The sequence below is a fragment of the Manis pentadactyla genome, chromosome 9 (genome assembly GCF_030020395.1).
Source record: "Manis pentadactyla isolate mManPen7 chromosome 9, mManPen7.hap1, whole genome shotgun sequence".
Taxonomy (NCBI): domain Eukaryota; kingdom Metazoa; phylum Chordata; class Mammalia; order Pholidota; family Manidae; genus Manis; species Manis pentadactyla.
Window position 1 is genome coordinate 49,636,481 of NC_080027.1, and position 23,323 is coordinate 49,659,803.

At 39.6% G+C, this 23,323-nt stretch overlaps 1 protein-coding gene across 3 annotated transcripts; it reads left to right on the top strand.

Moving 5' to 3' along the window:
• The first annotated feature begins 4,742 nt into the window (after positions 1-4,742).
• WEE1 (WEE1 G2 checkpoint kinase) lies at positions 4,743-21,785 on the top strand. Of its 3 annotated transcripts, none has more exons than XM_036892329.2 (11): positions 4,743-5,554; positions 6,954-7,159; positions 7,640-7,703; positions 7,882-8,054; positions 8,487-8,608; positions 11,980-12,126; positions 13,804-13,899; positions 14,154-14,239; positions 15,117-15,287; positions 15,373-15,518; positions 16,436-21,785. In XM_036892329.2, exons 1-11 carry the CDS (start codon positions 4,979-4,981, stop codon positions 16,587-16,589), a joined length of 1,941 nt encoding a protein of 646 aa, XP_036748224.2. In that variant the 5' UTR covers positions 4,743-4,978; the 3' UTR covers positions 16,590-21,785. The 3 variants fall into 3 exon arrangements, with proteins under 3 accessions (XP_036748224.2, XP_036748227.1, XP_036748226.1); XM_036892332.2 differs by lacking the exon at positions 4,743-5,554 and adding an exon at positions 5,647-5,991; XM_036892331.2 differs by lacking the exon at positions 4,743-5,554 and adding an exon at positions 6,613-6,777.
• Positions 21,786-23,323: the final 1,538 nt, after the last annotated feature.

The window sequence follows — 23,323 nt, forward strand, 5'->3', positions numbered from 1 at the left end:
CAAAATCAAATTCAAAAAGGTGCTTTTTACCTCTAGTTCACTCTGATATTTTCCAGAGGGCCCCTGGAACATGTCAGAGGAATTTTTTCTCATTGGAGAAAATATTTGGCTAATTTGGCTTATTTACCTGCTTAATTACCTAGAAGGCATTGTCACAGAGAATGATGCTAAACTTTGTTACTGGATGTTTTGTGTTACAGAAAGATCCAAATTTCCTTATGACAACTGTCTTACAGTAAGCTCTCATCAGATCTTTAACCATTGTCACTTGTAAGTCTTTTGTCGTCTGTAGTCACTGTTTTATTACTCCTAAACTAGTAAAAAACTAGATTTCAGCAGAACAGGTATTAGTTACATAGGATTAAGTGAACTAAGGAAGATGATTTTGTGGATTTTTGTTTCAAATGTTGTTGATAAAGTGTTTTAAGCTTTTTTTCTCTTAAGCTGACTGACAACAGTTTCGTAAATGACAATCAATACCTTTAAGCACAATTGAAACATTTATCTTTCTCTCTACCTGACCCCTCAAGAATTTAAAAGCTTTCAGTATTTTTATATTTCATGACAGTATTTGCACAAGTTCAATAAGAATCTGCTTTTCTTGTAAGAGGACTAATTAAAAACACTGGTTATATTACCAAGGCTTTGACTGGAACGTCATACCTGAGAGACACATGTGTAAACTCAGATATGAACCGACAGCTTTAAGGAACTAAGATTGACTTTTTAAAGCCAACAAAGCCCCTTAGAAGAACTGGCCTGGTACCTTGCTTACAGAGTTCCCAGCAGCCTTACCAGATGAGTAAGGAAGGTCACTTCCTGGCAGGTGCAGGAACCTCAGAGAGGAATTCACCCAAATCTACAGGTACTGCAGGCACAACCTGATGGCAAGTCTGGCTTAGCTGTCTGGCCTCAAGAAGCCTTTAAAAGTTCAATCTGAGATTCCTTACAAAAAGTTCCAGCAAAGCACATTTAAAAGATCCCACGTAATCAATTGCTCTTCTTGCTGCACTTACGCAAATAATCAAGCCAACTGTTAACTGTTTTCTTAATCTAGATACTTCTAATAAAAATGAGGGTGATTTTAGAGAAAAGTATTGTTTCAATAATGCAGTCTTATCTATAGTAAATCCTAATACTAGTCATTGAGATGTAAACTCGATCCAGAATTCTAGTTTCCCCAAGATACCTGGCTATGATTCTCAATTACTCTTCATATTTTTAGTTCTCATATTCAGCCATGCATTCTTAATCTCGTCAAGTTTGTCCTTCCAGAATGGAAAATCCAACTCCAGATGTTGCTACTTAACCTAACAATTTGTTCTATCTTGCCTAGAAGCCACAAAACCGCAAATAGTAATAGAAAAGAAACCCAGAATGGAAGCGCCAACCTTCCAAGGCCCTCTCAACTGACCAGTAATGGAGACCTAGCTGCACCCTTCACTGCGCCCCCTCTCAGCATGAAGCAGCCGGAGCGGTCATCGCCCCTTTTCCCTAGCAGCAGCTAGAGTCTCTATCTGTAGAGGGGAAAATGAGACAGGGACCATAGGCTTAGAATAAGGTGAGAGCCTCTGGAGAAAGCAAGGCAGGATATTTGCAGTCAGAGCAATGTAAAACTACATGCTAGGAACACCCCCCTACTAAAACTCTTATGTTAAACATTAAGCTCTAGAATCATTCTTCAATGAGATCAGTTAATGTTCCCCAGATAAAGAAGAGTAGCACATGTTTTATTATGCTAATCATTTGTAATCGTGTATAAGATTCACTTTAGCATACTAAAAGGCCCAAGCCTATGTGCTGTCTTTCCTCCTTCAGATCTGAGGAGGTAATTTTGCAAACTGAGCAACTAACTTAGCATGCAGACCCAGCTGTAGACGGCATAGTAAAAGGCAGGAAGAATTCCATCTTAAAGATAAGATTGCATTTTAACACCCAGGAAGTTCCAGAAGCAGGATTCTTTAGCAAACAGACAGTATCTTAGCCCACCTTATGGGCTGGGCAGGCAGCCTTTTGAGATGCTCCCAGACCAAGGCGTCAGTGTCCCAGAGAGAAATCAAGGCAGGAAATTCCTTATGTTAAGTTAATTTTTAATATTCAGAGAACACTTAACAAGTCCTTCCCCAAGGCTTTAGAGATAGTCCCCACCTTTTTGGACAGGCTCTAACACAAGACCTCAAATCCCTTACTCTTTCGAGCTCCACCCTTCTTCAATATGTAGATGATCTCCTCCCGTGCAGTCCCTCCCTACAAACCTCTCAACAGGATATTATTCTCCGTTTAAACTTTCTCTCAGGACACAGCTATCGAGTTTCACCCTCCAAAGTTCAGCTGTCTGCCGCTCAAGTCACATACCTGGGAGTTCAGCTCTCCCTGCGCTAGGAAGCCATTACAATAGACAGGAAAAAACTTCTCCAAAACCATGCCTATTCCAAACACCAACACCATCCCTAACTCCCAAATGGCAAAGACCATACACAGTAATCCTTTCCATGCCAACTGCAGTTAAACTCCAGGGTCTTCCCCTCTAAATACACAACTCCCACCATAAACCGTTTGTCTCAGTTTATTCCCCTCCCACCAAATCTCCCACAGGTTCCTACTCCACCCTGACGGGCCTCTTACTCTCCGCATTTCGCGCTGCTCATCTCTGCTTCCACTCATCACTGAAGAAGTTTTTGCCAGCACAGTCCTAAGACTTCCCTTACAACTGCCATGCGTCAAATGGCTTCAGGATTATTAACCCTGGTCTCAACACTTACTCTCTCACCAGACCTATCTTCCCAATGCCAGCCCTTTCTTCTCTTTCAGACTGTCCAAAGATTGCACCATCAAAGATTCCCTTTGCCCTACAGGTTGCTTTGCTGTCTACACATATGTCCCCAAAAATGCTATTAATTCAGCCACCCTATGTAAACATAGCAATCAGCCCAAATGCAAAAAATTTCTAACCAAACCTTTAACCAGCTTATATTACAGGATTACCAACCCCTCTCCAAAGACGATGATGCTTATTGAACCTGGAAAATGCCATCGCCACTGCAGACCAAGGGCTCATCTGAGGACTGCCCCCCATCAATACAAAAATGAACTTCATTGCCCCTAATCAGTAGGAAGCAGATACTGAAGACTAACCTTCACTCCTTCCCAAATCCTCTACCACTTATAAAACAGAAAAGGGAGGAATGTAAGATTATAGTAATTTATCCTCCATTTGCCCCATGGTCCCAAGCACATAAACCGGTGAGAATTACACCTGGGACTTGCCTGGGCTTACCCAGCTCTATCTCTAAACATCCCGACCCTCCCCCAAGGCAACAGGCCGAGCGGATCCGCCACAATAAAAGGCACCACGCTGCTGCCACTTCTCTCTCTCTGTATGTCTCTCTGCTGCTCTCTCTCTCTCTTTGTCTCTGTCCTGCTCTCCCTGCTCTCTGTCTCTGCTCTCTGTCCCACTGTTCTCTCTGCTGCTCCCTCTCTCTCTCTACCTACCACCCCCTCTGGGGGCAGCCACTCTCTCCTTCAGATAATAAAGTCTCTTGCGTGGGCCTGTGTCTCCTGAGTCATTCTGGGTAAGGAGGGTCGCGGCGAGATACCCTTTCAAATACTAGAGGAATTTTTTTCTGTAGTTGCGTTGTTTGCTGTAAATTGCCGATCCATTCTGCCAACAACTCGCCCACATGCTGGCAAACAAACATAAACACCGTCGCCGCGTGGTGCGCCCTTGATTTTATGTTTTTGTGTTAGGGCCTCTAGTACTCGGTCCAATTGTGATTTAATCTTTCCTTTTTGGTCGCACAGACTAGTTTCTAACAGTTTTTCAGTTACAAATAACCCCGTGATGAATATTCTTCCTTCTCCTGTTGTTTTTTTCTGCGTTGTTTGTGGGGAGTTTTATTCTTCAGGGTATATTTATGGACTGTGGTGCTATTTATATGTACTCCTTACAAGCCACGGTGGACTGCAGAGAGGACCGCGGCCTGGGGCAGCACACCTCGCCGCAGGCACACATACCCTAACAGTTTCCCTGGGGGGAAACGAGGCTCCAGAAGCCGCCTCCGCAGCCGGTGTCCTCGTCTCGAGAACGCGCATGTCCTTCTTGCTAATTTCGGTGCCCGGCCTAAGCAATCGGTTCAGACAGCCCGGAAAGGTCCTGAGGCCAGAGTCCGCATTCCAGGATCGGACCTCTACCCGGGAACTGCACTGCCCCGACAAGCCCACAATGCCTCAAGGGGCTGCACCAAAGGGACGGGGGACTGGCGGTAGCTGGTCTCCCCTGGCAGCGTCGGAGGGTCACAGTGTTTTCCTGATCGCCCCGACCCGCAGGACCCGGAGGAGCTCCCCCGTTTTCCCTTCAGACCCCGGAGCGCGCGCGGGGCGGCCAGCAGCCTGCATTAGGCCGATATTCGGCTCGGTCTGACGGAGCTCCGCTCCTTTGGCCCCTCCCAGAGGGCCGCCACGGTTCCCCAAGCCGGCCCAGTCCGGGCGGCGCCGGGCCCGGCTCCCAGCCTTCGGGTCAGCTCATAGGCCCGCAGCGCCGCGCACGCCCAGGCCAGGCCTGCGTCCAGAGGGCGGAGCCAGCGGGTTCGCGCCAAAATAGCGTAGCTTATCCCTCCCCCGCGGGCTACGTCGCGCCCTCCTTTTTTTTCAAACCCAGGGCTGGGCCAGGATTGGTGGCCTGGGCAATCACGTGAGTTAACGGTCGCGGGAAGCCGCGGAGCCCGAACCTCCGGCTGGAGCTACGAAGATCCCAGCCTCGGCGCCCGGGCGGCTCCGCCTCTGCCGGACAGTCCTCACAGCCGCCGCCGCTGCCGCCGACCGCAGTCCCAGCGCCCCGGAGCCACAGCCCGCAGTTGCGCAGGTCCGCCGCCGCGGCCCGCAGGCGCGCCCAGTCGCACGTGGCGGACCCGCCCCCTGGGCCGGCGCGGCCCTGGACTCCGTGGGCTCTCCGGTCCTCGGCCCGGGCCCCAGGAGCGCAATGAGTTTTCTGAGCCGGCAGCAGCCGCCGCCGCCCCGCCGCGCCGGGGGCTCCTGTGCTCTGCGGCAGAAGCTGATTTTCTCGCCCTGCAGCGACTGTGAGGAGGAGGAGGAGGAGGAGGAGGAGGAGGGCAGCGGCCACAGCACCGGGGAGGACTCGGCCTTTCAGGAGCCCGACTCGCCGCTGCCGCCGGCGCGGAGCCCCACAGAGTCCGGGCCCGAGCGCCGCCGCTCGCCCGGCCCGGCCCCCGGCAGCCCCGGGGAGCTGGAGGAGGACATGCTACTGCGGGGTGCCTGTCCGGGCGCAGACGCGGCGGGCGGCGAGGCCGAGGGCGACTCTTGGGAGGAGGAGGGCTTCGGCTCCTCGTCGCCGGTGAAGTCTCCGGCGGCCGCCTACTTTCTGGGCAGCTCGTTCTCGCCGGTGCGCTGCGGCGGCCCGGGGGACGCGTCCCCGCGCGGCTGCGGGGCGCGCAGCGCTGGCGAGGGCCCCTACGCGCCGCTGCCCGACCACCCCGGCACCCCGCCTCACAAGACCTTCCGCAAGCTACGCCTCTTCGACACGCCGCACACACCTAAGGTGAGAGGACGCGGCGGCCGGGGCGCCCCGAGCCTGCCCCGGATCAGCCTTTTAAAAATGCCGCGGCGCCGCCCGGGTTCGGTTACATAACCGCCCGGCTGCACCCCCACTCGCTCGCCTGCGCCGCAACAAAAAGTTGGCAGCCCCTCTTTTTTGGCCCTGCCCAGAAGTTGTCCGTTAAGATTATGTAACTGAACAATGGACTTCGTCTGGAACTTCTTCATCTTTCAAAGGGGCTGATCGGCGCAGTCCAGGTGGCTGTTGATTTAACGTCCGCCGTGTCAGCCCGGAGTGTGGCGCCGATAACGTGGTTGGGAAGAATGTTGGAGCTGTGCTGGCCCCACCACCTGACACTCCCGAGCGCCGCAGCCATATGGTGTCTTCTAAAAGCAGCGATCAGCCCTGTAATTTGGGCGGCGCACACAGGATGGAGTTAGGTTAAAAATTTCTTGAGCTTATCGTTTTGTGTCATGTGGCCTCATGGGGAAAAGTTTGAGGTGTGGCGCTTCGGCTTAGAAGAGAGGGCTGGCCTCCCAAGCATTTACAGACTCGTTAATGTCTCAGGGTAACATTTAGCCTCATCGCGGATATAATGTGTATTGTAAGGGTTTGTTTTAATCCCGTGGGTTTGGCGCGCCCGAGGACCGTAGAGCTGGGGCTCGCGGCGTCCAGGGACCCTGTAATGATGAGAACATCCAGCTGTTAAAAATAGGCGTTGTTGGTGGTGCTTGGGACCCTTACGCTTTCATACTGTTGATCATTATCATAAAGTAAGGTAGTCAGCACCTGTTTGTTGAGCGGCAAGCGAGTATGCAGATTACCACTTCTGAAATTTAAGTGACCGCAAGCAGATTTTAAAAGGGGCATGAGATTAAGACAAGTATTGCAGTTAAAAAATGAAGATGATAAATGTACCCTTTAAGGTGTGTCCGTTTCTGTACCATCATCCGGAAGACGTGTGCTTTTGAACGTTGTTTACTAGCGGACTTGCCCAAGGCAAGATCCCTCTGGAAGTGAGGGGAGGAGTCCTGGGGAGGTGGCATTCAAAGCCCTCATTGGATTGGGGAAGGGCGTTTTATGGGGCTTCCTGACTGCTTTCTATTTTTTGATGAATTGAAATCATTTAACTTTTGTCCTCTAGAGTTGTACTTAATTTTAATTTGCATTCATACCCCTTAGGCTTACAGGCCTATTCTACTTGGCTGTCTTTTCCAGAAAAGGTGGTTAGTATCCAGCTTCAGACTCCTACGTTCACCACTGTTTATTTTGCTTGAAATAAAGGCGTGTGTGTGTTGCTTCGACCAACACATTAAATCACGTGAAAAGCCTTGTTGAAGATGAGGTTGAGAGAGCTGTCTGTAGGACTTGGATTCTAAAAATTGTCTTTTTCCTCACGTAGAGTTTGCTCTCCAAAGCTCGAGGAATCGATTCCAGCTCTGTCAAACTCCAAAGTGGTTCTCTATTCATGGATACAGAAAAATCGGGAAAAAGAGAATTGGACATGCGACAAACTCCTCAAGTGAATATTAATCCTTTTACTCCAGATTCTTTGTTACTTCATTCCTCAGGACAGTGTCGTAGAAGAAAAAGAACATATTGGAATGAGTAAGTTATTTTTTATTTAACAGTTTGGTTCCCCAGACACCTAAGATTGCTTTGGTATATTTATCAAAATTTAATTTCAACAGTATGACATGGAAATTTGCTCTGAAATTTTTCTCTCTTCCTAGTACCTGATTCTCGGAAGAGTTAGATGAGAAGTAGTCAATTGTGGGAAAGAGTGGTGTGAAAAAGAAAGGATTAAAAAGCCTGGATAGTTTGTAAGAAATCTTTTGGTGTCAAAAATGAAGCAGACCAAGAGTTGATTTAGAAAGGCTCTAATTTTGATGTATGTGGTGGTGGTGACTTCTGGTTATTGAGATATCAGCAGAGACAGTGTTTTTCATCACCTGAGTTGTATCTTGTGATTACAAAATTAATGCTTTTCTGTTTTTATTCATTAAAATTCCATCTCATTCAATTCTCAGATGAAAGTTTGATATATCTGTCAGATATGTTGATGGAAAAATTTATAATATTTTTCAGTTCCTGTGGTGAAGACATGGAAGCCAGTGATTATGAGTTAGAAGATGAAACAAGACCTGCTAAAGTAAATAGCTTTTTATTGTTCTGAAATTTGACTTTCTACCTAATAATGTTATCATATATAATGGTAAATAAGCATTAAAACATAAAGTATACTGATTTTTAAATTTCACATATAGTGCTATCACTATAGGAAAAAGTCATTTTCATGTCTTATGTATATGGTACACTTTTTGTTACAGAGAATTACAATTACTGAAAGCAATATGAAGTCACGGTATACAACAGAATTTCATGAGTTAGAGAAAATCGGCTCTGGAGAATTTGGTTCTGTGTTTAAGTGTGTGAAGAGGTTGGATGGATGCATTTATGCTATTAAGCGATCAAAAAAGCCATTGGCTGGCTCTGTTGATGAGTATGTATTAAAATTTTTATCTTTTGCTCTTTTGTTCCCTACGGTGTTACAAACATTAAAATTTGATCAATTAAAACATAATTTTAGTTGATATAGTGTTGAAATTCTCCAACTTATGAGAAGGTATAATGATTTAATCGAATCCTTTTCATTTTGGAGCCTTAGATTTCTTATTTCTAGTGGCATCCATGAATTCACAGTAAAATAGAGTTTCATCCTTCCTGAGCCCTAGGGCCAGCAACGTTCCTTCTTTCTTTGATGGAAACCTTTGGAAAAATCTAGCATAGTCTTAACTCCCCCTCTCTTAAGCAAGTTGTTCTTCACCATATTGATAGATACATAAGTCAAATTTCTTTCATGAAGTTTCAGATAAATTAATTCAGTTTAGGTTGAATAAAAATGATTTACCATTCTATTAATCTTAAATCCTAGGCAGAATGCTCTGAGAGAAGTATATGCTCATGCAGTGCTTGGACAACATTCTCATGTAGTTCGATATTTCTCTGCATGGGCAGAAGATGATCATATGCTTATACAGAATGAATATTGTAATGGTGAGTAATGTAATGTTTCCCATGTAAATTTGTAAGCTTAGAAAAATAAACACCAAAGGAATATGTACTTTAAAGTTCTTGCTCTGTGTCTTTTGTAAATTGAAAGATCAGAAGACTAACATGCATTTCAAGTGCAAGTTATGCCTACCTACTTGGATGTTAAGATTGAAACCTTGTCCCTTCCACGTTGGTAGTAGAACTGTGCATATTATTTATTTACCTGTCACTCATATTAAACTGATTTTCCTAAGAGGTCAGAGGCCTCACCATGTATATTTTGGTATTCCTAGATCCTAGTGAAGTGTATGGGGATATAGTAGTAAATAAGCATAGGCTCCCTATATCTCACCTTCCCTTTCCATTTCGTGTTATGTGCTGCTAAACTGATGTTGATTACTTATAAAAGGACAGTGACTCAACATTGATCTAATTCAGCCTTCGTTCAAGGCATGCTATAATCTTGCCCTAATTCCCATCTGTCCAACCACTAGAATCCACTAAGACTTTTCTGTGCAGTAAGTTAATGCTCTTTTAGTTCTCTAGCTGTGCCTCCTTTTCTCCTTCCCCCACAAAACAAACAAAACAAGCATATACAGAGGTTCAACTTTGGACCTCTGTGTAGCTTCCAATTTCATCAAGTCCTTCAAGGACCAACTTGGGTCCCTCCTTTTCCATTAAACTTTTACCAAAATCCTGGTCTCAATTCTGATTCTTAAATCTGTTATTAAATACCCAAGTCTTTTTTATATAATGGATTTCTATTTCTGTGTATCTTCTGTCACAATTTGTGAATTTAGAATTTAGTGAACACTTGAGAGGTGATAGGAAAAATTTATTTTTATGTTGTTATTTTTGTTGATTCTTATTATTTCTTCCTTAGTCAAGACCAGCCATCTCATAGCTTGTGAATAAAGAAGTGGTGTAATTAGTGAATTCATGTTTTCTATATTTAAAAAAATGAAGAAAACAGAAGTAAAAGATCCATTTCTCATACTTGGTTTCTCATTTAGTTGTCATTTTTATCAGTTCTGTACACTTGCTGAAAGAACGTAAATGCTCAGTATTCAGAATTGCTTCTAGTTTGTTTCACATGTCTTTTGAAATGTTTCTACTCATACCATCAAAATATTTATGTAGCTGTATCCCACGACCTTGGGACTGTTCTGTTTCTTAACCTTCATTTTCCCATTACTTCAGTTAAAATAGTACAACTTGACCATGTCTTCTCCACTGTATATTTGCTAGATGCCATCTCCTTTAACTTCTTTCTTCCTTCCTCACCTGGTGATGGCAGCCGGTTCTCTCAAGTATTTCAGCAGCAGTCCAAGGATCACAAATTTGTAACAACCTATCAAATACATGGTTGTGTAATTCAGATGATTTCAAGAAAATTCTTGGGGTGGGGAGGAGTGGGTGGTCTTGTTACCCTCTCATTATTACAAAGACCTTGTCCTGTAATAAGTTAGATTATAAAATAATCTTTTGAGACAGTTTATTATTTTGGAGCAGTATAAACACTTAGATCTGTGTGAAACAGGACTGTGTCTTCTGCCTTGGTTGTTTACTCTGCTGAGATAAAAGAAAATAACGTTATTTAGATATATTTGTGAGCTCTTGTTCCCCTTTTCCACCATTCCTCCAGGTGAAGCTTTGCATGTCCTAATAATGGACCTGATCTTCAGATCTTTTCCACAGTTTCAAGAGGAAAGGATTCTGTTATCATTCATTTGTACATGCTTTGATAAACTGACAACCTTTATTGTGATTGAGTTTACTTATTATCTCAGTCATTTGCATTTTAAGCCTTTTGTCTTGGTTTGGTGATACTGAAATTTTACCCTCCATGAACAAGTGTAGAGAAATGTCGATGGATAGGGGAAGAGAACCTGAGATACCAGATGAGTGTTTTTGTCTCTTACCTTTTCAGCAATGAGATAAAGGGAGCTAGCCCAGCTATAACTGTTAGACCCATAAAAAGCAGTGGTATTTTTCCTTATTAAACTGGTTGTAGGACTCCAAGCCCACTTGTCTGACAGGCTTATTGACCTGTGTCCTTCTAGAGCCCTCTTTCCTGAAGTTCAAGACTGTACAAATTAAGAATGGAGAACGTACTTAAGCCTGAGATATCCAAATGTGTGTGATTTATTTTTTAATACTTTTGTCGTTTTGTTACTCACTGTTGTTCAATTTGTAGAACCTTCTTTCCTAATATATCATTGACCTTCCTGATTATATTAATTTGGCTCTGATTTTATTATTATTAACTAAACTTTAAACAGAAGTAGTTCGTTTTAAGGTGTTTTACTATTTTTTTCCACATAACTTCTCTTTTCCTCTGAGATAAAGTATAAACTTACAAGGTTTTAAATAAAACTTAAAAAGTTATAAAAGTATCAGCTAATTGGCTTGACTGATTCTGTAAAAGCAGGTTTTGTTCTTATTCATAATAATACAAATTAAAACTACTAAGATACTGGTTTTTAGTTATAAAATTATAGACTGTTGTCAAGGGTGTGGGAAAACAGGTATTCTCAGACATTAATGATGGGAGTATAAATTAGTATAGCCTTCTCAGTGGGGGACAGTGTGTACTTGTGTAATTGCCCCAAATTTGTTTTCCGAAGCCCCAGGTTCACATAAAGCACATTCTAGCAGAGTTTAAGTACTAGCCATTTTGAAATCAAACTGAGGATATTGTTACGTGAGCTTTTTCAGAGGCACTGGAGTCTTGGCACCAACCCTAATAAGCTCTTTTACAGAAGGATAAGCAGAGAAATGGCCCTCTGAGTAACATGAGTATAGTACTACGCACACACACATGCACACACTGTGCATGTATTTATTTCATCATACATTCCCATTGACCCAGCAATTTCTTTCTAGAGATATACTAATGTGTATATGAGATGACCAATGTACAAAGTTACTCCTTAGGCCATAGTGTATTGTAGCAAAGGCTTAGAAATGTATGTGAAATATCCATCAATTAGAGGATTAGTTAATGTATTACCATTCAGTTATACAGTGGAATTCTGTGGAGACATAAGAAGGAGGTAGTCTTTGTATGCTGGTAAAGAAGGATCTTTAAGGTAATGAAAATGTTGCTATTTGCATAAAAAGGAGTTGAAAGGAATATTTAAGAAACTGATTAACATTGGTTTATTCCAGGATCAAGGTGGGTTGCTGGGGCATATGGATGAGAGATTTTACATTATATTTTGTACTCTGTTATCTTGCCTATTGAAAGAAATAAAATTTTTATTTCAGAAGCATGTTGAAGAGAATAGGTCCTATTAACTATCACTGTCTTGGTTGAGTCAGGCCATTCAGTAAAGATGAAGAAGAAAATACTAATTTTTCCCGTTTGTTAGGTGGAAGCTTAGCTGATGCCATAAGTGAAAACTATAGAATCATGAGTTACTTCACAGAAGCAGAGCTGAAGGATCTCCTTTTGCAAGTTGGCCGGGGCTTACGGTATATTCATTCAATGTCTTTGGTTCACATGGATATAAAGCCTAGTAAGTATTATGGATCCTCTGACCTGTGTTCTTCAGGGTTATATAGAAATAAATGATTATATTAAAACAGTGAGAACATATACATCTTAATGCTTTTTCATTTTTAGTTTTAAAAGACTTTTGACAAGTCTGTTCTGCCAAGCTGTAGAACCATAATTATAAAGTAATGCTGGTGCAGCTAACCAGGGTTATTAGAGTAAAATGAGGAGTGTGAAAATTTTTTGAAAACTTAAGTGCTATATAAACGTGGTATTTCTAGCATATAAATACCATGAAAAAACTATATTAAGAAAACAAAGCACATACATTATGATTATCTTGCATTAAGAACAAGATGAAAGTGAATCCTACAATAACATATTAGTGTGAATTCCTATCATTTTATCAAAATAACATAATGTATACATTGTCATTAAATAACCTTTTTAAGTCAACTTTCTTTACCTTCCCATTTCAGTAAATTTTCATCTCATCTAATAACCAGATTATATTAAAATTTTTCCTAGTTGATCCAAGTAACAGGTGATTTGTCCAAACCTAGTATTCATTTCAGGATCATGCATTACATCTGGTTAGATCCATTTTTCTTTTTCAGGTTTTACCCTTTCTCTACTTGAAAAGAAAAAAATACAGACCTTGCCTTGCAAGATTTCCTTTCTTCTGGATTTGACTGGTTGCTTTCTTGAAGCATTTAGGTTATTCCTTTCTCTCCTACATTTTCTGTAATTAGAAGTTATAACTGAAAGGTTTATGGATTTAAGTTAAACATTTATTTAGGCTAGGTGTTTTTAAGTTGAATTTCATGAGTTTTGTTTTTAATCTATGGAAATGTATATGATTCATGGGACTTTAAGTCATTTTACACAACTTAATTTCTATGTTATGTGAAGAATTTATGTGAACTCATTAAAATTTTTAAGTATTAAAAATACTTGGACTAACGGCAGTAAGTGTGAATTAGTAAGGTTTGCCTATACTCATGTATATCTATATTAAGAATCAAACAAACATAGTAGACCATTGTAAGTATAAAAGTTGAAAATATTAAGGCATGTGAAGCTTAAAAATTCTTAATTTACAAATACCACCATAAAATAAGTTGCCCTATAAATAAAGCAAAACTCAAAAGGTGATCTGAGTGATAAAAAATTTATAAATTCAATATTATAAATTTGCCACTAAAACTTTTGTTAATCATGAGCTTATTTACCTGAATTTGAAGGAACAAAGTGTGTGCAGTGGAAATGAACCACAAAGCCACACTGAGATGTAGGTGCCATGTGGTCACCAAATTCAATAGCTGTAGGACTCTTTCATACCAGCCTTGTAGCGTTAGGTTAAATTTTGTGCTTTGGCAGTATCATATATTACTACATTATTGCCTTTTGTATTGTTTCTAAATAATTAAAACTGTTAAAGATTAATGTGTGGGTGACAAGAGTCTAATGCAGTGGTTTCCAAATGTTCAAGGTCCAGTGCTAGGCCAAAAAATATATTACTAGAATATAGTCCTAGTTCCCATCTCCTGAGATTCTTATCCTCACTGCATCTGGGGTAGGACATATGAGAATCTATGTATTTAAAAGCTTTCTGGATGATTCTTATGTACGCCTTCTTTGTGAACTTTGGGTATACTGCTAATTGTTAGTGTGGCTTACATGAGTAATTGTTTGACAGGTAATATTTTCATATCTCGGACCTCAATCCCAAATGCTGCCTCTGAAGAAGGAGATGAAGATGATTGGGCATCCAACAAAGTTATGTTTAAAATAGGTAAGAATGGCATCTTACTACACTGATGGACAGTGACTGCATTGGGATATGGGTGGGAACTTGATAATATGGGTAAATGTAGTAACCACATTGTTTTTTCATGTGAAACCTTCATAAGCATGTATATCAATAATACCTTAATAAAAAAGTAAATAAATAAAATAGGTAAGAAAAAAGTGGTAACCAGATTATTGCTTAAATATTAAGAAAGAGGCTGTTTTAACTCTTGACTTTATTTTTTTCAATACTTACAGGTGATCTTGGGCATGTAACAAGGATCTCTAGTCCACAAGTTGAAGAGGGTGATAGCCGTTTTCTCGCAAATGAAGTTTTGCAGGAGGTAGTTTTTCTCCTTTAATAATGCTATTTGCTGTGTAACACTTGTCAATTGATAGAAGAATATGTAAATGCAGATGTCTTAAAGTTTTAAGCTAATAACTAGTAGAATGGTAATACAAAAATATAATGTCTAAACCATTAACTAGAGGTGTTTAATTTAGCAGAAGTCAGTCAAAGCAAAGATTTGTAATCAGCAATGGTGGAGTTGTGGTAAAAGAGAAGTTCCATACACTAACTGGTAGAACTTTAAAATAGCATAGCCTTTTTGGAGATCAAAGTATTAGTATCTGTGAACATTTTAAAATCTCATTCCCTTTGACCCAGAATTTTCATTTCTAGGAATCTCCGACAGAAATAGTCATACACAAATTGAGAAATAAAAATATTATTTAGCAGTAAGGGAATGGTTAAGTAAATTATGGCCCATAGTTAATAGTACCATTTCAAAAAGCATGTGGTAAAATATTTCTTGATAGGAGTTTTGAATGAAAACTGAACAAGTACAGCAAATATATTGTATGATCCCATTGTTCTTTTTATATGTATATTTGTAACTTATCGATGTCTGTATGTTTTGTGTTTTCGTATGATGCCTGTTAGAGGAAGTTTCTGCTGAGAGTTGAATCAGACTAGCAATAAAGAGGAAGCTGTCACCATTAGCAATGTTATTTGTTCCCCAATCCCAGAGTGTATATATTACTTTGTAATTTTAAGAGTCTCCCCAATTTAGCTTATTCTCTGAATAGGTCCTAAACTTAAATAAATGTGGCATTGGATATTTTAATTTAGTACTCTTTCTCCCCTAAATTATCACTGAGGTGTAATCTTTATTTGACCATTTCCATAGTCCCTTACATTTTTTTGTTTGTATTTTACAGAACTATAGCCATCTACCAAAAGCGGATATTTTTGCCCTGGCCCTCACAGTAGTTTGTGCTGCTGGTGCTGAACCTCTTCCCAGAAATGGAGACCAGTGGCATGAGATCAGACAGGGTAGATTACCTCGGATCCCACAAGTGCTTTCCCAGGAATTCACCGAGTTGCTGAAAGTGAGCTGCTTATGAGCACTTTATTACATGGTTCAGTGTTTTATCAGATTACTTGTCTTTACCTTAATTTCACTCTCTTTTTAAGGTTATGATTCATCCAGATCCAGAGAGAAGACCTTCAGCAATGGCGCTGGTAAAGCATTCCGTATTGCTTTCTGCTTCTAGAAAAAGTGCAGAACAATTACGAATAGAACTGAATGCTGAAAAGTTCAAAAATTCACTTTTGCAGAAGTAAGTGTGGGTTTTTTTTTTTTTCCCCACATTTACACTTCCTGTAATTCTGAAATTTTAGTGAGAGATGACAAGCTTTCTGTCAGTGTAGAATACAGTGGTTTGTCATGTTGTACAGTTAAAGTTGGGGGCTTCTGCCTTAAGTTAGTATTTGTGATCTATAAATTTGTGTTTGTTTCTAAACTATGACATCATGGACTTAAAAAATTTTAAGACTAGCATATATTTGCAAATGGTGATGATCCTCAAACCCTAAATTGCAGCCAAACCTAAATGAGCCTGTACTGTTTTTTTCCTCCAAACTCTCAACCCTGAATTAACATTTTCTTTGAAACCTTCTTTTTATTTTAATGAAAGGGTGAAATTAATGTTGATTGGTTAGATGATTTTCATATTTGATCTGAATGACCTTTGACATTCTCAGAAAACTGATTGGGATGATGACCCTAATTCATTTGCTTTATTTATTGCTATACCATTTTGATTCTAAGCTAATGAAACTGACTTGAAATATTAAAAGGCTTATTTACCACTAGCTTGATAGCCACCATAGTTCATACAAATAGAAATAGAACTTTCCTTTCACCTCTATTATGTAAAGATATTTTCATAATATGAATTAGAGTACTCTTTGAAATTATTTTTATTAAGAACCAGAGTCATTACTAGCATCTTTATTACTTTTGCCCAAATGTATGTGACATTTTAATTTGGAAAGCACAAAATAATTGCATAAATTTATTTGATCAGAAGCTAAAGTTTCATATTTTTCCTTTCCTCAGTTGCATTTTAGAATAATATTGTCATGCAGAGATCTCCCAACTGATAATTTAGTTTGTATTTGGCCTCTCTTAACATCCCTTCCTAGGATTAATACAGTAGGTGAAAAGTCTTGTTTCCTATTTTTATCCACTTAGAGAACTCAAGAAAGCCCAGATGGCAAAAGCTGCAGCAGAGGAAAGAGCCCTCTTCACTGACCGGATGGCCACTAGGTCCACCACCCAGAGTAATAGAACATCTCGACTTATTGGAAAGAAAATGAACCGCTCTGTCAGCCTTACCATATACTAAACTACTAATTTCCCACCTCCTTGAAAAAACTGTGACAAGAGGAAGCTAGGTTGAAATCATTGCGAGAATCCAGTTTGCTATTACTTTCTTAATTGGTGTCAGTAGTTTTACTGAAATACCTTTTAGGACTTACTTGTGAATTACAGCTGAAAGCTGTATTTTGACCAGTGCTATAGGCTTTCATCTAGTCTTACCAGTCTGTCTTCTGTAGGATATCAGTCACTGTGGGGTGTTACACAGCCTTCCAGGGTTAACCACTGTGGTGGTGTGCTGCTTATAGTTTGCTGTTGCATTGTAATAAAAGGTATCTTTCCCTGTAGGGACCTGTAAAAAGGACTCAAGGGCTTTATTACAAACATATTCTCCCTGGAAAAGGGAAATGCTGAGAGACTCAGTACTACTCAGCCTTCATTGTACCTGTGTGTCAATCTTATATTTCTCTTTTTAAATTGTGATTTATACTTGTATATCCAACTGGGAGCACTTTGTAGGCATTGCATGAACCATGGGATGATAATTCTGTGGAAGTATTGCCTTGTGAATTTGCTGCTATTTTAGTTTTGTCTTTGCTGTAAAATTGTAGCATTAAACAATCATTGTTAATAGCCTTAAAAAAAAAAACAATTATGTGAACTCTAGCTGCTCCTGATGAAAAGCAGCTGTTTGCCTTTTTTTACTTTGACCTTTGAAGCTAGTGCATTGGAGAAATGCACCTTTTTCCTCCCTTTGGAATGCTGTATTGTAGTATAATTATTACTGGTTTTGTGATTTTTTTTCCTGATAATGACCTTCCCTCTTTTTTAAAATGTTTCCTCCTTCTGCCCAAGTTTTGTACTTGACTATATTGTTAGTCTGGTTTTAAATGTTTTGCCAGGTTTTGTCTTCAGTACTTCTGTATATAAACTAATCTTGGTGATACTGTACATAGCTGTTTGAAATGCTAGAATGACTTCTGACTATTCCAAGCTTTTCACAAAATACATTTTTATCTGTGGTTAGCCGTTTGACTAATAATACTGGCTACAGATGTTGCAAAAAAAAAAAAAAAGAATTTGTCTATTTGTTTCCCTATTAATTTTGGTTTAAAATATGTTTGCACTTGTCTATTTGACTTGTGTTTTATTAACATTGATTGGCATATTAAAAGTCACTCTTAGCTCACTTTAAATTGTCTAAATCTTTGTGATGCCTTTTTTCTATTTTATCTCCATTATCACTATATTATAGAATTTATAATGTATATAAAGTAGTAAAAGCAGAGGGCACATTTTTTATAAGATACGAAACATTACCTGATGAATTTTAGTCCATATTAATTACATTTTGGGATCTAAGAAAAACTCACCCATTAACCTTGAATGTTTTTTATCACAAATATTTAATATTTTTACATCACATTGCATATTATGCATTTGATCTGCTAGAAGTGTATAATGTAGTTTAAAATAGCTTTAGATAATTTTAAGTGAGTATAATAGATAATGACTCCTAACTTTCTGATTTGAACTGAGTCCCAGAAGAGAGTTTTAAAGTGAGGAGGGTTTGGCTTAATAAACCAGGCTGAATTTTAAAAACTAAAAAATGACAGTATAAATTGAAGGATAAACTGCTGACTCTGTGTGACATCTTTTTCTGATGTGGATTAGAACTAGAAAATAAGCATTACCTTACCTTTGAGCAGATAAAAATGCTATCACAAGATCCTTGTGCTTTTTGATCTTGGGTACATAATTTCTCTTAATTAGGGTTTAGTTCTTCCTGCTATAAACATTTCTAACAAGCTTGATTATTTTAGCTTTTGACCCTGTTGCATATTAAAAAGCACAATTCTGAGGTGTGAGAGGAATTGGTGTAAATAGATAAATTAGAAAAGTTGATACGTGTGGATGACAGAAAACCTGAAAACCTACTTAGGCTGGAGCAGATAACTCATACATTTTAGTAGAAGAAATGTCTTCACTGAAGACTAAGCTGTAAAAAGTATGATAATTTGTGTTCATTAGGATCACTTAAGTTGTTACGGTACATTTTTCTAGTGCACTAGCTTCAAAGAAAATGTTTTTCATCAACATTTGCAGTAAATTTTTCACATTTTAAGATAATTAGATTATATAGGAAAAAAACTGGGTTTTCCAAGAGGGAATATGTAAGGCATCTGAAAGCTGATAGTGACAGTTGGGCTCATACTCAACACAGGATACTTGTGTTGAGTGCTTTCTGTGTGCTGATAGATCAAAGATGAATAAGAAATAGCCTTTGTGCACTAGGGACTCCAAATGAGAGGAGACTCATGTAAATAAAAAGGACAATAAAATATAAGTGCTATGTTGGAGGGGTTCTGCAAAGTGGAGTGATGGCTCAAGGTATAGTTAGGTGCCTTGGAAGATGCTGGTGGTAGTTGAGAGTGGATCTGGGAAATTATGTTCAGACTGATTTCAATACTATTGTAGTACTAACCTTGTAGTAGTAACTTAGGAGAGATGAATTAACCCTGTGGATAGAAACAAGGGAATAGGGATTTCATTAGATGGGAATACTGCACATGGAAGTCTTCTGTTTTTAGAACAAAATGAGAACTTGTTAGCATAATATCAAGAGGAACTACAAGTGCTAATAGTGAAGCATTGAAGAGTTTTCCAGAAAATTTAAGATGCAGAGGCCTGTTGATTGTTTGAGACAGATATTTAACATTGATAAAATGGCATTTTTGGAAAGCTGACTTTATAGTAAGGAAGAAAAATTATATAAGTATTGGCTATGCAGTTGGGTAGGAGGAATCACATACTGCAGTTGACTGCAAATTGAATTTGCCTTACCTTTAACTTAGCTTGCCAAGAATCCAAGGCAGTCAGTCCCCTTCAACTAATGAACTGATGTCTTGAGCTAATCCTCAAGCTTTGATTTCCACTCTTCTTGTTCCAGAGGTCAAGAAATAATGATATTTAAAAATTTGATAACAGCTGGGTTTGGGTAATGTTTTATGCTGTCTCCTAATTCTTAAGCAGCAGCATCCTAACATTAGAGTTGTTTTTCTTCCTCTCAGTTCATCTCCACAAAGCATCTCACCAATTTTAGCCAGCAGATCAAATAAGTTGTTGCATCTTCAAGGTATTTTTATTTGTGAAAATTTTAAAGGCCAGTTAAAGCAATTAACAAGGAGGATGGATCAAAAAAGAATTTGGAAGTGTTTTGGATATTGGGAAACTCCTAAGTGAAGCCTGGAACTAGGAATTCGGAGGAAACTGCCTCATTCAGTATTTTGAAGGTGTTTGTGTAACTAAAAAGCATCACTGAAACTGACATTGCAGAGTGTGAGTGGATCTAGAAGTCTGCCAATCTTGTATTGTTAGACACTTCTCAGAAGCTCAGCAAAGTAGATTTTTATAAAAATGGAAGAGTAAAACATTATTGAAACTCTTCCCCAACATTTAGCTTTTAAAAACTTTGAGAGGCATTCATCTGAATGTCATTGACCTTTTTCTGTGTGTGGCAGATGACCCTAATTTTCAATGCAGTTCAAAGGTTTCTGGAGTAAGGAAAAATATCTATGTATGCTCTAGGAACATTTACCAGGAGAAGATGGCATGTTCTGTCCAAACTTCATTAAACTAGGAGTCTTAAGAAACCTTGGCCAGTCCAGCCCATGAAGAAAAATACCTCAAAGGAACATTTATATCATAGTTCATATTGTTTAGTTGTATATAGTTAATAAATGCTTTGAAGAGCATATTTTGACATATTTTGAGTTTTGACATTCTTATGGTATGAAATGGGTTTCTAGGCCTGGAAATCAATTTGTGTCGTCAGTCCACTGATGGGAAATACAGATTCAGTGTACAGTGACTCCATTTAGTCCCTTTTAGCAGATGAGCCTGTGGAGGCTCAGGTGAGTTACACAACTTAGGAATTCATTTTGGTAAGTAAGAGAGCCAGAATTCCAACTCAGATTTCACAGCAAAGAATCATGCTTTTTCCAGATATATGGAAGTTGAGGACAAATACTAATTTACGACAGAGTGCAGGCAGCAAAGGAGAATCAGAAGGAGCAGTTCGAGAAATAGGAAAATGCTCTGGTGTCACAGAGACCAAGAGAAGTTTGAAGGAGAAATTGATCTAACAGTGGCTACATGCAAAAAAAACTAGGTGACTCAAAGCTCCATGAAAGCATCTAAAGATGGTAAGGAGATTGTTGGTAAGCAGTGTCAGTAGAGGGGGAACAAAAGCCAGATTACAATGAATTGGGGTATAAATGGGAGATAAGCAAAGTAGAAGTCATTTTTAAAGAATATGGCTGAAAAAGAAGGGCAAGGGAGGAGAAGACTAGTTAGAGGGAAATCTGGATTTTGTTTTTGTTATCACTGATCACCTAGTATGTGTTAAGTGTTTTGTTTTTTGGTATCATTAATCTACAATTACATGAGGAACATTATGTTTACTAAACTCCCCCCATCACCAAGTCCCCCCCACATACCCCATTACAGTCACTGTCTATCAGCGTAGTAAGATGCTGTAGAATCACTACTTGTCTTCTCTGTGTTGCACAGCCCTCCCTGTGCCCCCCCCATATTATACATGCTAATCATAATGCCCCCTTTCTTCCCCCCGCCCCTTATCCCTCCCCAGCCATCCTCCACAGTCCCTTTCCCTTTGGTAACTGTTAGTCCATTCTTGGGTTCTGTGAGTCTGCTGCTATTTTGCTCCTTCAGTTTTTTCTTTGTTCTTATACTCCGCATATGAGTGAAATCATTTGATACTTGTCTTTCTCCATGTGGCTTATTTCACTGAGCATAATACCCTCTAGCTTCATCCATGTTGTTGCAAATGATAGGATTTGATTTCTTCTTATGGCTGAATAATATTCCATTGTGTATATGTACCACTTCTTCTTTATCCATTCATCTACTGATTGACACTAGGTTGCTTCCATTTCTTGGCTATTGTAAATAGTGCTGCAATAAACATAGGAGTGCATATGTCTCTTTCAAACTGGGCTGCTGCATTCTTAGGGTAAATTCCTAGGAGTGGAATTCCTGAGTCAAATGGTGGTATTTCTATTTTGAGCATTTTGAGGAACCTCCATACTGCTTTCCACAATGGTTGAACTAATTTACATTCCCACCAGCAGTGTAGGAGGGTTCCCCTTTCTCCACAACCTCGCCAACATTTGTTGTTTGTCTTTTGAATGGTGGTGATCCTTACTGGTGTGAGGTGATATCATTGTGGCTTTAATTTGCATTTCTCTGATGATTAGCGATGTGGAGCATCTTTTCATGTGTCTGTTGGCCATCTGAATTTCTTTGGAGAACTGTCTGTTCAGCTCCTCTGCCCATTTTTTTTTTTTTTAATTTATTTTTATTTTTTTTATTGAAGGGTAGTTGACAACAGTATTGCATTACATTAGTTTCAGGTGTACAACACAGTGATTCAACATTTATATACATGATAATTCTAGGTACCAGGTATCACCATACCAAGTTGTTATAATATTTTGACTATATTCCTTATGCTATACATTATATCCCGGTTACTTATTTATTTTACAATTGGAAGTGTGTTTATATATATATATATATTTTTTTGTGTGTGTGTGTGTGAGGGCATCTCTCATATTTATTGATCAAATAGTTGTTAACCACAATAAATTTCTGTATAGGGGGGTCAATACTCAATGCACAATCATTAATCCATCCAAGCCTAATTTTCGTCAGTCTCCAATCTTCTGATGCATAACGAACAAATTCTTACATGGAGTACAAATTCTTACATAGTGAATAAGTTACATGGTGAACAGTGCAAGGGCAGTCATCACAGAAGCTTTCGGTTTTGTTCATGCATTATGAACTATACACAGTCAGTTCAAATATGAATATTCATTTGATTTTTAAACTTGATTTATATGTGGATACCACATTTCTCTATTATTATTAACCTCTGCCCATTTTTTAATTGGATTATTTGCTTTTTGTTTGTTGAGGTGCATGAGCTCTTTATATATTTTGTGTTAAGTGTTTTACATGCATGCATAATGTAATTTAATTATCATAAGAACTTTATGACAAAATCTCCACTTTGCACATGATATTTAGAAAGGTAAAACAAATCTCCCTGTAGAGAAAGTGAAGGTTCCTATGGCCAGGATTCTCACCTGGCCCTGGTGGGCTAGCTCACTACACACATGTGGGCAATATGTTGCTACTGACTATGTAAAGAGCTCCACCCAGTGCTCTGGGGTGCATGGCTTGGCTGCAAGAGAGCAGAGACTGGAGTGATGGCAGCGTTGAGGACAGAGACAGAGGCAGCTGCAGGGGCAGAGAGGCCCAGAGGCAGAGACCAGCTTGCCACATGCAGATTTGCTCTGAGTGGACAGGATTCTAGTGACTGACCTGCCACCGTGGGAATGAAGTTGGGTATAAACCCTTTCACCCCAAGGATGTTCCACTGTCATTTTTTCAGTCTCACTGAATTCATAATAATCTTGCCCTGGGCTGAAACCAATTGGCAAGACACTCCCAGATTACAGAGCTAAAAAGTGTCAGGATTCAAACCTGAAGTGTTTGACTGAGCCAGTAGCCAAATACAGCAAATTCTCTCAGCCTGGAGCAGAGGAAAAATGAGTGTGGAAGACAAGTTCAGAAGTGTTTGGAAGAATGCAGAAAATGGGGAAGGTGAATTCCAGTAAGATGGCTTCTTTTCTGAAGCTGGAATTAGAGGCCCATGAACTGAAAGTGCCTGAG